This window comes from Fistularia commersonii, chromosome 3, assembly GCF_037954325.1.
Source record: "Fistularia commersonii isolate RoL2024-O1a breed Wild chromosome 3, RoL_Fcom_v1.0, whole genome shotgun sequence".
Taxonomy (NCBI): domain Eukaryota; kingdom Metazoa; phylum Chordata; class Actinopteri; order Syngnathiformes; family Fistulariidae; genus Fistularia; species Fistularia commersonii.
The window spans coordinates 5,693,172-5,706,739 of record NC_141286.1 but is presented as its reverse complement, the minus strand read 5'-3'; the positions used below and the strand labels follow the sequence as shown (position 1 = coordinate 5,706,739).

At 39.9% G+C, this 13,568-nt stretch overlaps 1 protein-coding gene across 2 annotated transcripts; it reads left to right on the top strand.

Moving 5' to 3' along the window:
• Nucleotides 1–442: 442 nt before the first annotated feature.
• poldip2 (polymerase (DNA-directed), delta interacting protein 2) lies at nucleotides 443–13,190 on the top strand. 2 transcript variants are annotated; one of them, XM_086142480.1, is made up of 11 exons: nucleotides 443–661; nucleotides 7,756–7,831; nucleotides 8,100–8,197; nucleotides 8,290–8,389; nucleotides 9,040–9,115; nucleotides 9,414–9,521; nucleotides 9,857–9,993; nucleotides 10,524–10,550; nucleotides 10,678–10,803; nucleotides 11,553–11,632; nucleotides 11,781–13,190. In XM_086142480.1, exons 1-11 carry the CDS (start codon nucleotides 477–479, stop codon nucleotides 11,893–11,895), a joined length of 1,128 nt encoding a protein of 375 aa, XP_085998606.1. In that variant the 5' UTR covers nucleotides 443–476; the 3' UTR covers nucleotides 11,896–13,190. The 2 variants fall into 2 exon arrangements, with proteins under 2 accessions (XP_085998606.1, XP_085998597.1); XM_086142471.1 differs by having other exon boundaries at nucleotides 7,750–7,831.
• The last annotated feature ends 378 nt before the right edge of the window (nucleotides 13,191–13,568 follow it).

The window sequence follows — 13,568 nt, the reverse complement described above, 5'->3', positions numbered from 1 at the left end:
TATATTTCAAAAATAAATCATTTTGTAATTCGAACCTCACCTTTATTCCCTAAACAATATTCTAAACTAATCATTGCTGATGATAACTAATGCAGGCATAGTAGTTCTACCTTGTTTAATTCTTGAACAATGAAATGTAGTCTGCAATCTTCTCAAATGAAATTGAAATTCAGAATAAAAATGGGAAGCTGATATTATAACAGCCGGGATATTCAAACACACAAAAGCGATTTGTGATCTTCGTTGTTCCAATTTTCCTTTTCACCACTTTGTCACTTTTATTGTTTTATTTGAATTGTTTCTTTTAATTATGTATTTTTATGTATATATATATTCTCTAAAAGGCGTCCTTGAGTGTCGAGTGAGACGCTTTATATAAAATGTATTATTAGTATTATTATTATTATTTGTCCTCGAACGCGGCATAAACACGCCTCTGTACATGGCACGCGGGTGAACGTGACAGCCGAGGAAAGATGGCGGCCTGTGCGTTACGTCGAGGCTTGCTGAGCTCTGTCGGCAAATACAACAAAAAACACGCACATAGAATACTGAGCGTCGCTGACAGTACCACCGGATTTGAGGTATACAGGCCGCGGCTACAATGTCAAGCCTGCGGACTGTCCGGCGGGGTTCAGCAGAGGAGGTTCATGTCGTCACGGTAAGAAACGCAGCTAGTGTCCTCCCCGGTTATGCTAACCGGCTAAAGACTTTTTAGCTTTGGAGAATGGCTTCCTAATGGCTTCGTGGATACTGGTCACGTTATATTTTATTTGACGGTTGTTTTGAGGTTTGGGTAAACTGGCCGATGCCGTTGTAAAAATATGAGCAGCCGTGTCGCAATAGCGACGAAGAAAATTACAGCTGTCCTCTGTCGTATTTTAAGCTAATGGAGTTAGCCAGCATGGTTTGCCGCAACACCTGATGCCGTCCACACCTGCGCACTTAGGCGACCCATGCAGGGCCGTGTTTCATCCTCTTATTTTAGTAATAACTATTTATACTTTATTAATCCTTTTTGGTGACATTTCCTCTCTGCATTTTAATCATCATGGATGAGTCATGAGCAGTTTGCTGCCGTTTATCAGTGCCAAGGGAGCAGTTAGGGGTTCAGTGTGTTGCTCAACAGTACTTCGACAGTCTAGGCGGAGCCGGGAATCGTACCAGGAATGTACGGTTATGAGGACGATCGCCCAACCTTCTGTAGTGTCCTTCGGCTTTGCGTTATTTTACTCATCACCTGTGCCATGCTGTTGTATTTAGTCTTTTATATTATGTATCAATGCATACTTGTGTCTCTGACGCAAGGCTCAAGGTGTGTAGTTGTAGTGTACGGCAGTGAGGGTGTCATCGCTACTAGTCAGATAACCTGCTGCAAACACAGCAAAAATAGAACTCGGCTCATTGCATCGACACACTGAAACTTCGTCTACATCTCTAAAATATTTTTATACCTTGGGCATGCCATAGTTTTCTGACTGAAAACTATAGAACGATGATACAACTCTTTAACTCCTTCAGCTGTTTAATGTATTGAGATTTATTCGTTTTTTTTTCTTCTCACAGGTGACCCTTAAGTGATACTATTTTTCACCATTCACTAATGCTATAGATATTGTTGATCAGAGAACGTTAATATTAAAGTTGTATTAAAATCCCCATTACCAACCAGTCGTTATCTTGCCATATTTCATGCTTATCAATATTGAAGACAAATATTGCAGTCTGATAACAGCAGTGTGAAGTGACATTGGGTTTTTAGGCTTCCAGTGTGTCATGACTTTAAAAATGGTAAAAAAAGAAATCACGATTACAATGAAGCAAAGTTATGACAAGACAAACTATCACCCGTCCAAACAATGGAATGAAAGATTACATGCTATTGTCTTGCAGTATAAGGAATATTCCCATTTGCATTCAGCTGCCATCAACAAAGTCCCTAATCATTTCAAAATAACGAATGGTAGTAAAAGCAGACAAGAAGTGCTACCCAAATCTATAAACTTGAATGACGCTGACAAAGAATTTGAAAATGTTAAATGGTCTGTTACCTAACAGTAATGATTTTTATGTCTACAGATATGGTAGCCATAACCCTTTCTTAACTACCTGGTAGTTACCCTCATTGAATTGCATTGAATAAAACTAAAGACATTCTGCTCATCTCTCAAAAAAAAATCTCTCCATGAAATGTTAACCCTTTTTTAAATCTTTGCTTTTTGTGTATTTTTTTCTTTCTCATTCTGGTGCTTGTCATTTTTCTGCCAACAAATATTAACCTTTACCATTGATATGAGTACAAAGTGGACAGAATCTCTCAAAATCGCTCTCAGAGAACAACGAATAGAAAATGGGTCATTTGCTGTGCCTGTTTCTGGCTTTTTGGGAGATAAAGATGTCACTAAATAAACTGTGTTGCATTTTTTGTGGATGGAAGTATTTTTGACTCTTATATAATACCCTGCCGCATCCACGCACGCACACACACACACACACACACACACACACACACACACACACCATGACCTAGCAGTTCTTTTTTGACTCACTCAGCCTTGGCATTTGAACCGAGTTTATATCAACAACACGATTGCTCACTGTTTCTGCTATTCAACTCTGGCTATCAGTTTGATCATGCCTCGAAAATGGAGTTAGTATGGTGGGTGTTCCAGTTGGTGAAGGCCCTTCATTGCAGAGTTTGAGGACTTGCCTCTGTCTTCAGTTTACATAACTTTTTCACGGTGTCATGGCCCAAGTATTTGTTCTTTCCTTGCCCATCTTTTTTTGACTAGGCAGCTCAGTGACTCAACAGTTTATCTTACTCCTAGGGAACATGCAACATACTAGAGGTGATAGTGTGTACTGGCTGAATAAGCTGTTCACCAGAGCCAACTGTTGGCTGAGGTTAGTTCCAGGCACAGCAGCAGTTCTCTATCGATTTATCTATCTATCTCTCTGTCTATCTATCAATATATTTTCCCATCCAACATTGTAATGATGTCACCCAGACTGTTACAGCTTGATATAAGAAAAAGTGGAGCCTTGTGTTAGAAATCTGTCATGATGCAGCGTGATGTTGCTCAGTACATTCCAGGAGTGGTTGCATAAGATTTTGGGATCCAGCCAGTGTGAAGTACTGTGAAGCTTTAGAAATAGTAGTGAGGAAATAAACAGCAAAGTAATGTAATGCTTATTAGGTATTCTTGTCAAAAACGGTTCAAGGCAACTGAACTTGAATTTCTTCCGTTTAAATGTTTCACTTCTCATCCAACTGAAGATCAACAGGCTTCTTCAGTTCCAAACTGAAGAACCTTCTTGGATGAGAGGTGATGTCTTCAAGGGAAGAAATTCAAGTTCGGTTGCCATGAAAAGATTTCGACAAAAATTTACTATGAGGTAGATGAACCAAGAACCTTCATTTATTAGGTACCGTATTTTCACAAGTATAAGGCGCACATAAAAGTCTTAGATTTTCTTCAAAATGTGCGGTGCGCCCTATAGTGCAGTGCGCTCCGTGTGTGTTGTTGTTGTAAGGCGGACGTAGTAGAGAACACCATGAGAACGTTAAAGGGGTAAGTGTTGGTGTTGATTGTATATAAAAGAACGGGTATGTGCGTTATGCAGAACATCGTTGTTTTAACAACCCCGAAAATGGCAAAGAGACACGCTTATGAAGCACAGTTTAAACTGAAGGCCATCAGCTACGCGGAGGAACATGGAAATCGAGCAGCTGCGAGAGGATTTAAGATTAATGAATCGATGGTTCTCAATTGGAGGAAGCTTGAAAACAAGCTCCGACAGGTCGAGAAGATGCCACTGAGTTTCCGTGGAAACAAGGCCAGGTGGCCCGAGTTGGAGGTAAGACTCGAGCAGTGGATCATTGAGCAAAGAACGAGTCGGAGAAGCGTTTCAACGGTCACCATTGGACTAAAACCAGTAACGCTAGCAGAAGAAATGAAAATTTAGCATTTCCAAGGAGGTCCGTCTTGGTGTTTCATTTCATGAAACGGTGCCATTTTTCCATCCGGACCGGATCTGCGGTAGCGCAGCAACTTCCAGCAGATTATAATGAAAAGCTGTCCATCTTCCGCTCCTACTGCAGCAAACACATCGCCGACAAACACATCCAGCCCAGCCACATCACTAACACGGATAACTACAATGAGAATGTTAAAGGGGGAAGTGTGGGCGTGGATTTTATATAAAACCCGCCCCCTATAATCAGGTGCGCCTTATGTGTGTGTTAAATACAGTAATGGCACACATAACTGAGCCTGCGCCTTCTAGTACAGTGCGCCTTATGGTCGTGAAACTACAGTATGTTATTCAACACCTTACAAATAATGTTACAGCATACACTCTTAAATTTCAACATGTCAAGATAGGAAGAAATAAATGCAGCTATGTACAGACATTCATGTTTCAGCTGTCAATGACAAGAAAATGTTATGCAAACACTGAACGCAAATATTTGTACATCCTAGCTTAATGTCATCACTGAACTACCAAACTTGTCAGTAAAGTTGTACCTTGGTGTGAAGTCATTTTCCTATAGATTGACAATTCAATGAGCATACTGGTGTATAAAATCTTGAGTATCATGGAAGCCACATTACACCATTCATTGCAACATCTCCATCTTCAAAGTCCACAATGATACAGAAAACAAAATTTAAAGATTGATGTATTTTCCTAAAACTGGATATGAGCCCAGTCATTGCTGTTTAGCAGGAAATAATTCAAATAGGCTGGTGGTTTCCTTGTCGCATTTCAGCCATTTAGGGTTGGGTTTTTTTCCTCCCAAATTTTTTAACCAGGCAATCTTTATTTAGGGGAAAACCCTTTTTGATTCAGATGTGCCCCTGAAGGCTAAGTGATCATCACAGAGGAGAAGAGATTGAGGTGAAGTCCATATTGTAGCTAACCAAAGATACGTCGTTGCAGTTAAACAAATTATTGTGATAAAGAAGGGCTATTAACCATTTCTCCGTTGAATCTTGTAAGTACTGAGATATTTTCAATTGAAGAGTTTGTCCATATTAGCAGAGAAGTTTTACCGATAAAACTTCTTATTGTTTTGATAGTATTCCAGTTTGAAATATGATACTGAAACTTCCATAGGCAAGCGAAGTGTTCATCCATCCACCCATCTTCCTCCGCTTATTCTGCACTCAGTCACGGGGGATGCTGGAGCCTATCCCAGCTGTCATTGGGCAAGAGGCGGGGTACATCCTGGACTGGTCGGCAGTCAATTGCAGGGCCACATATATAGACAAACAACCATTCACTCATTCATTTGGGGTAATTTTTCCAAATTTACCTGCTTTTGGGCTTTGGGAGGAAACCGGAAAGCAGACACCATGATGTATTTGTCTTTGAAAGTGTTTAAACACAAGCATGTAATTGTTGAGTTTTTCAAGACCAAGAACTTGCTCTTAATGTCTCTTTGTTAACTATAGTCATTTGGAAAATGAAAGTTTGACCTGTGTTTTTGTCTTTTTTTTTTATTTTATTTTTTTTATTATTAAGTATTGTTTTCAGTCAAGTTTACCTTGTGTTTCTTCACTGATCAAACAGAGCAACAACAGCACAGGATAAACTCTTCTTTAAAAGTAAATCTGTGATCCTCAGAGTCATGCTTTCGTAAGGATAAAAAATTAACCACGATAGCAAATATTGCTCAGTTGCTGTAATTTCTTCCAAAGCAGGAGGTTGAAATGACATTCACCTTGCTGGTGGAATCCTGGTGGAATCTGTGCACAATGCTGACATTTTGAAACTGAAAATATCTGCACTAACACTCTCATCCACGATTTTCATTACTTAAGCTGCTGTCTATTTAATGCATAATTGTTTAGTTTATACAACTTTTTCTTTTTTAAAGTGTAAAAATTACATTATTTCTTAGAGCCCTTCGTGTTTATTTAGCCAGGTCGACCAAACAAGTAATTCACTGAATTATAGGCCTGTACTGATGTTGAAAATAACAACTTGTGGGTGGTGGTGTTTTGCTTGGAAGCTTATCAATTTTTAGTTTTTTCAATTTTTGGGCAGTGTAACGTTATTAAACTGCCTTAGTAAAGCAAATTGCTTCGATCAAACAAACTTCATAACTTTGATATCAACAGATAAACCTCAAAGATTCACTTGGAAAATTGTCATTCTTTTTTATATGAGCAGGAGTTTACCAGTCTCATATTGACTAATGTACCCCCAGTTTGGTTCCTGACACAAGACTAAGAAACAGAGAAAAACCTTACATCTGAGAATGGTTGGCCCAATTACATTGCTTAAAATCTGAAATTTTAAAGGATTGCCTAAAAGTACTAACATTATACGCTGAGAAAAGTGAGTCCAAGTCTGGTTGTTGCCCTTCTGAGAGAGTAGAGTCTGAAACCGACTTAATTGCTTATTACATTTATTTTCAGTTTTAGAAACCTAAAATTTACAACCTAGTGACCAGTGCTGTCCATTGTTGTGAAAAAAAAAACCAGCTAGCCTTACATCACCGTTCCACTTTTTTCCATGAGAAATATAGATACAATCACCTGGTCAAAATAATGCCAAAAGTTACTGTATAATGGGTCAGTAATGATTTATTCATTTTATCAAGCAACACTAAGACGAGTTATCCACTACAGGTTGCAATTTAAATAATGTTTCGTATTTATGTATGCATTGCTGAAGAGGTAAGATAGACCAATATGAATTTAGTTAACAGTGATTTCCCACAAACGCAGGGAGGCACAGAAAATTTCTCATTTTTGTTTGGGTATCACATTGTAGACTCTGAGAAAAGGAATCATTTTGTATATTTCACTGAAAATAAAAGAAAGTTTAATAAAAAAAAAAAAGTTTTTCAAAACATTATGTCCTAAAGAGTTCACTTAAGGACTTGGTGGTTTCATTTTTTCCTTTAGCACACATCTCAAAAGTGTATCGATCCGAGAGTTTCGTTTAATCAATGCAACGAAATCCTATCAAGATTAACATTACATCCAGATTTGTAGTTAAAATTACAGTTGTTGCCAATGCATTAGTGACCCTCACAGATGCTCCCACATGATTCCAACCTCAGATTTTATTAGATTTTCCAAATAGCTGCAGCTCTAGTGTGGACTCCCTGTTTTTCATAAGAAAAAAAATCAGGTTACCTCAGTGATTATTCTTGTGTAATATTCCCATGATATGAAAATAACCTGACCAACCTACTGCACAGTATTAAATGTCCCTGTTCATATATCCACCTCATTAATCCCCACTCTTCATCTGTGTTGTGAAGATTAGCTTTGCAGGGAGTTGAGAAGTATGCGTGTTATTCATTCAAAGTGACCAGATGTTGTTGTCGCTGTTTATGTGTAATGTCAGTCCTTGTGTGAGCGTGTATATTGTTGAGACTGAAGGCAAGGACATGGAGATTAGGTCCTACGGTGGCGCTGTTGACAGCTGACAAGTCAAGGCGTTTCATTCAATCTTGTCAAAGTTATGATTGAGATTATGGCTGAAGGGACGCCAAGGGGCTGAATGAAGTGATTTTCCCTCCTATAAATGTGATGGAAACCTCAGTCTTCTCCCAGCTGAGGGGGGCTAATGGCTATGTTTGTTGTCCGCAAATGGTGGTTATTTGGATCTGAACACCAATATGTGATTGTACAGACCTGACTGTTAGTCTATCATGACCAAATGTTGTATTTCTGAAGTTTTTCCACACGGGAATAAGTGTATAACAGTGTTGCCTGTTTCTGGCAGGAACAGGCCCGAAGGGAAGATTTTGGAGACAGTTGGGGTGTTTGAAGCTCTGAAGCAGCATGGAAAGTATGAGACAGGACAGGTAAAGCTCTCACTCTTTTTCACCAAACACCCATGCTGTTTCTCCATTAGATAACAGGGATGTTATATATTTAGCTACAGCTCAATGTTTGTTCAGTTCGAAGGAGTTTTGATGAATTTTTCTGTATGTATTCTAATAATATATTCCAACCACTGTGCATTATCCTATATTATAGGAACGTAATCCCATCTACATAATACCTTAATAAACTTCCTACATACATAATCTCATAGTCTTGTCTCCTTTCTCCTTGTTGTTTTCTCCTCAGCTGTTTCTCCACAGTGTGTTTGGCTACAGAGGCATCGTCTTGTTTCCCTGGCATGCCCGCCTCTATGACAGAGACATCACCCCTCCCATGTCTGATAGGTAATGCTCCATGCCAAGCAATTTGTGCCCAGCACATCTTGCACTCTGAATTTGTAGGGTGATCCTTAATCCTGGTGTCATTTTACTCTCAGCAAACCTGAGCCCCCGGGAGCTCATGGCTCCAAGGAGGTGAAGGGGAAGACTCACACCTACTACCAAGTCCTGATTGACACCAGAGATTGCCCTCACATAGTAAGCCCTCACACAAATTCATGTGTCCCGACAACCAACGGTAGACTGAATCCCACTTATTTGGCTATCATTCCACACCCATACCCCTAGGTTTTCTCATGACAAGATGGAAAAGAATGTAAGGCTTAGACAGCTGGTGGGCCAACGACAGGCTATGTGACAGTGTCTTATGCAGTCTCGCTCTACTATCAGACAATTTTGTGTAAGCGTGACGCCAAGCCCCACTTTGTGAGATTTACTGGCATCTTGTGGTGACATTGCCGGATTGCAACAAGCTAATTGCAAACAACCTCACACAAAGTCCTGCTGGAGGACCTACAGTGGTCCCGTGGGTAATTCCAGAATAATCAGCCAATTAATAAGCAACTTTATGGATGATTGCATTCATCTTTATTTAATGTGGTAAATGTCATTGTTTTAATGTAGCACGTATTTTTGTTCAGGTACATCGAAAACTAGGAATACCTCAGAATCACATCATTCCTGCATAAGCAGTGCTTATGATCAGGATAATTACCTTGTTTAACATCTCAAATTTCTAAGGAATGCCAAGTAATGGAACATAAAAAAAATCAAATTAATCTAGATTATCTGGTGAAGTCAAGAATGACAGTGTAAAGATGAATGTCTGTTTGTGTTGTGTTTGACAGTCACAAAGGTCCCAGACAGAGGCAGTGACATTTCTGGCTAACCATGATGACAGCAGAGCACTGTATGCCATCCCAGGTTTGTCGCTTTGCCATTCCTGATAGCCCACTCGCATTGTGGTAACATAAAATCAACTGGCTTTAGCACCTCCTCAGGTATTGTTACTGTGGAGGTCAACACCCATGATATAAATGCCCTACCAGGCATTCACTGTCACATCCAGTAAAGCTCAAAACAGAACATTTGGACAGTCTCTGCCAGCTATGTGGCAGAATTAAACACAACTCCAACTGATTAGAAACACTATCTCTCCACAACTGCTCTGAATGTTCTTTCTCTCTTTTTCCATATGCATCTGTTTCTGTTTGTCAATCAGGCCTAGACTATGTGAGCCATGAAGACATCCTGCCCTACAACTCTGCTGAGCAGGTCCCCATCCAGCATGAGCTGTTCGAACGCTTCCTAATGTACAACCCTGCCAAATGTAAACACCTGTCTCCATATGCCGATAAAGTTCCTTCCCCACCCAAGTCTGTTTGTACGCTGTAAATACAGGAATACAATCACCGTATTCCCTCACTAGCCCAATTTTTTTATGTGTTAAATGTTTTTTAAAGAAATTTTGTGCATGTCAGTGTTACTTTTTGCTACAGTTTTTCCCCCATCCATCCATGCCTAAAGCTGAGAGCTTCTATAAACAAAAGGCATATTTACATAATGAGAGTTATATTTACATAATGGCAATAAAAGTCAATAATATTAATAATGTTGATAATATTTATCATTTTTTCATGTTTGTGTGTGTCTTGGGCTCTGTAGCTCCTCCATTCTCACCTAGAGATACCCTGAAGGCATGGCAGGAGAAGAACCACCCCTGGCTGGAACTGTCAGATGTCCACAGAGAGACCACAGAGAACATCCGGGTCACTGTCATCCCCTTCTACATGGGCATGAGGGTATGTTGTCGCTAGAGCTATGTTTGGGTTTGCTGGTCAAGATCAGCATGTTGACTGATGAGGTTGGTCTTGAACAAATACTGATTATTACAGAATTCATGAGCCCGATTTTTGATTATAATCAGCATTGAACATCAAAACGTTAGTTCCAACACTTAGGGTGAACCAAAATGAAAATTCTGATTACAAATGAACATGTTAGAATTAGAATAGAATTTTGTTTGAAAAATTAAATATTTGGGAAAATTGCTTCTCATAGAATTTTTTATATAATACCAAAAATTCTAAGAGCAGTCTCTGAAACTTAATGGTATGGTACATTGTGTCTTAAAGAGTAAAGGCTTATATGACTTAGCAAAAACAAATGATACAAAAAAGAACATATATAAAAGCCAGTGTTTAATAGTTATCACTGATCAGTCACCGGGTCAAGATCTCGACACAATTAGTTTGCTTTTTTTTGTGGGTTCCAAGTTGTTGTTTTTTTTTTTGGTCTTTCCAAACACTAATTGTCAATCTCTTGTTCTCAGGAAGCACAGAACTCTCATGTTTACTGGGTATGTATCAGATTTTTATTTCCATAATATAAAAACTCATTGCTTAACGATCATAGACACCTGTGAGAAAGCAACAGATTTTATTCTGTCTCAGCTGGTGCATGCTAATGAGTGTGTTATTCTGCAGTGGCGCTACTGTATCCGCCTGGAGAACATGGGCAATGAGGTGGTTCAGCTGAGAGAGAGACACTGGAGGATCTTCAGCCTTTCCGGAACGCTGGAGACAGTCCGGGGACGAGGTGTCGTTGGCAGGGTCAGGGCACCAGACAAACATGCACTCACACAGTTTCAGAAGAAACAACTCTGGCAGTGGATAAAAAAAAGGAAAACTGATGGCTCTTAAGCTCTGTTCAGTCACCAGTACAATAAGCAGCTCAAATGACACACTTTCCTGCAACGTGGCACATAGTTGATCTATATGAGAAATGTGTTAGAGGGGGAAAAGCGCAGAGCAGCAGATATTCCATCAACATTTGAAAACCTCAATAATGGGATATAAATCAGATAATATCAGATACATGTCGATGTGTGGGTCATCCAAGCAGATGATTTCTATATTTCCTGCCAATGTGAGCCTCCTGCATTGCAAGTGGAAAAAGTATATTTCAGCCAAGTAAATTCATAACCATGGGACTCTTTACTGGCTGTTAAGGGTTGCGTTGATATGTCAATAGAGGACAGGAGCTTGAGCCAGCTGACATTCTGGCGTGGCCTGTCACTATGACTTCGGGAAAGCTATTGCTCGCATTATGTAGGAAAAATATACTGTATTCTCTTTCGGTGCCAGCTTACTTTCTTGCTTGGGTTGCAGAACAGTTATGTATACATGTTTTTTTTTTTTTTCCAAGAGCTAGGGTCATCAATAAGGCTTAGCTCCTGTCCATATCAATCAGTCACAGATGTGAAGGCCTGTCCAGCGATACTGCATTGTTCATTGCATGTGAAGCTTAATCTTTTTGTGACCCTGTCACTCAGTTTCCTTCTGTTTGTGTGATACCACAGGAGCCAGTCTTGTCTAAAGAGCAGCCGGCCTTTCAATACAGCAGTCACGTTTCTTTACAAGCCCCTAGTGGTCACATGTGGTGAGTTTGGGCATCATTCCTTCACTCAGCTCTCTTTCATACCGTCACAACTCCATACCGTCACAAGTCCTGTATTTGGGTTCAAAGTGCTCGCTGTTAATTTGTTGTGTCGTTTATTCACATCGATCATGGTGATTTCTCTTCCAAGGGGGACTTTTCGTATCGAAAGGACAGACGGCTCCCACTTCGACGTTCGCATTCCTCCCTTCTCCCTGGAGAGCAACAAAGATGACAAAGCACCCCCTGCAGGCTACACCTTCTAACTGCAATGAGTTGCCTCGTAGCTGCCAGGCCTCAGGCCCGATGCATCTTCCCTTCTATAATTGCCACAGTATAACAAAAATGTGAGTCAGGTTAACAAAAGGGAATATATAGCTTTTCCTAGATCCTCCACATACTGGCCCAAATTGCTCCTTTGCTTTGAAACTGCACCAGACAGTAAAATGTGAAGGATTAAGAAAATCAATTTGCTTTCCACTGCACCCTCCCCATATGTGTGGAAGAGGGCTGGGAGGGATGGAGATGATGTTGCCGGGCAGAGCGGGCCGTGTTTCGCATCAAATAGCTGATATATTGACTGGGTGTTTTTTCCTTGTGGGAGTATTTCCTGCTGACTTGACAGGACAGCAGTAACATGCAGTGACCACTGGGTGACATTTTATACAGACAGAAAAAGAGAAACCTGATGCAGAACTTTACCCTGGACCTTGATGTCTTTATCTATTTCTACCCATGATAGTTCTTACTTGTTCAGTCATGCAAGACCTAACAGTGTCTTTTACAAGAGATTATGTTCTTGTTTTGAAATCCTGGGTAACAGTGGATGGACTAGGGATTTACGAAGGTATGCTTTATCAAATGTATGGATTAAATAATAAATATTAAATCATTTTAGATGTGGATCTTACCGTTTTACAAATGTGAGACTTAGTGTGTAAATATTCAACCTCTTCAAGGTTGAATGTATCAGCTCTTAGGAATAGTGGTTTAGTAGTGTCATATTGAGGGGTTGTGAATATTTACACATCATTTAAGTTGATTTGGTCCTAAACATACGAACAAACTGGGTCAAAATCTGAATGTTTTCTGCTTGTGAGATGTGTTAATAAGAAAAGTCCATATTCCATCCACTGAGTTAAATAAACCAAACTGTCAAGAGTTTTGAGCCTGTCTATCGCTAGAGGTGAATCGCTCCTGTACTGGAGAGGAGGCGAATATTGTGCCTCAGTTCTGTCACTGGAACAACAAGATGCTGCACAACACGGCTGAGTGAACCCAAACAGCAGGCAGTGATGGGTAACAGCAGTGTGTGTCTGCAGCCTCTACTCTGTAAAAATAACAAAACAGGAGTCTTCGATCCTGCAGACACAAAGTGGATGTGATATGTTTTTGGGGGGCTGACTGCCTGACCTTGCAAGTTACAAGCCTAAGATTTCCCTCCTGGTAAATTCAGGAAAATCAAGGTTTTTTTGATAAGTAATTTGAAGCGATTTGATTGAAGTACTACTGTAAATAGAGTTGTAAGTAAAGGCAAAATAAAAATTTACATTTTGAAAAATGCTCCTTGAAATGTCGTTTCTTTCAGCTACACCAGCAGTAATGCGTGTTCAGCTTACAGACCTCAGACGTGGACGTTCTCGTTCGGATTTTAACATGTAGGCCATTCGTTACAGTCCCATCAGTCAGCACCAGAGGCCAGTATAACATCCCTGTTCACGTCACATGGCCACCAGTGGTGTTTGTATCATGTGATCAAGTTTACTCCACTTCTCCAAAACACCTTGATGCACATTTTAGTCACTCCAAATATCCAATTAAAAATTCTGATATCACCTCTGATGTATTATGTCTTATGTATGTTCAAAATAAATATCTTGCTGTTTTTCCCTTTCGCAGTTCGGAGACCATCTGCTGTCAGGAGTAATCAAAAGAAAAT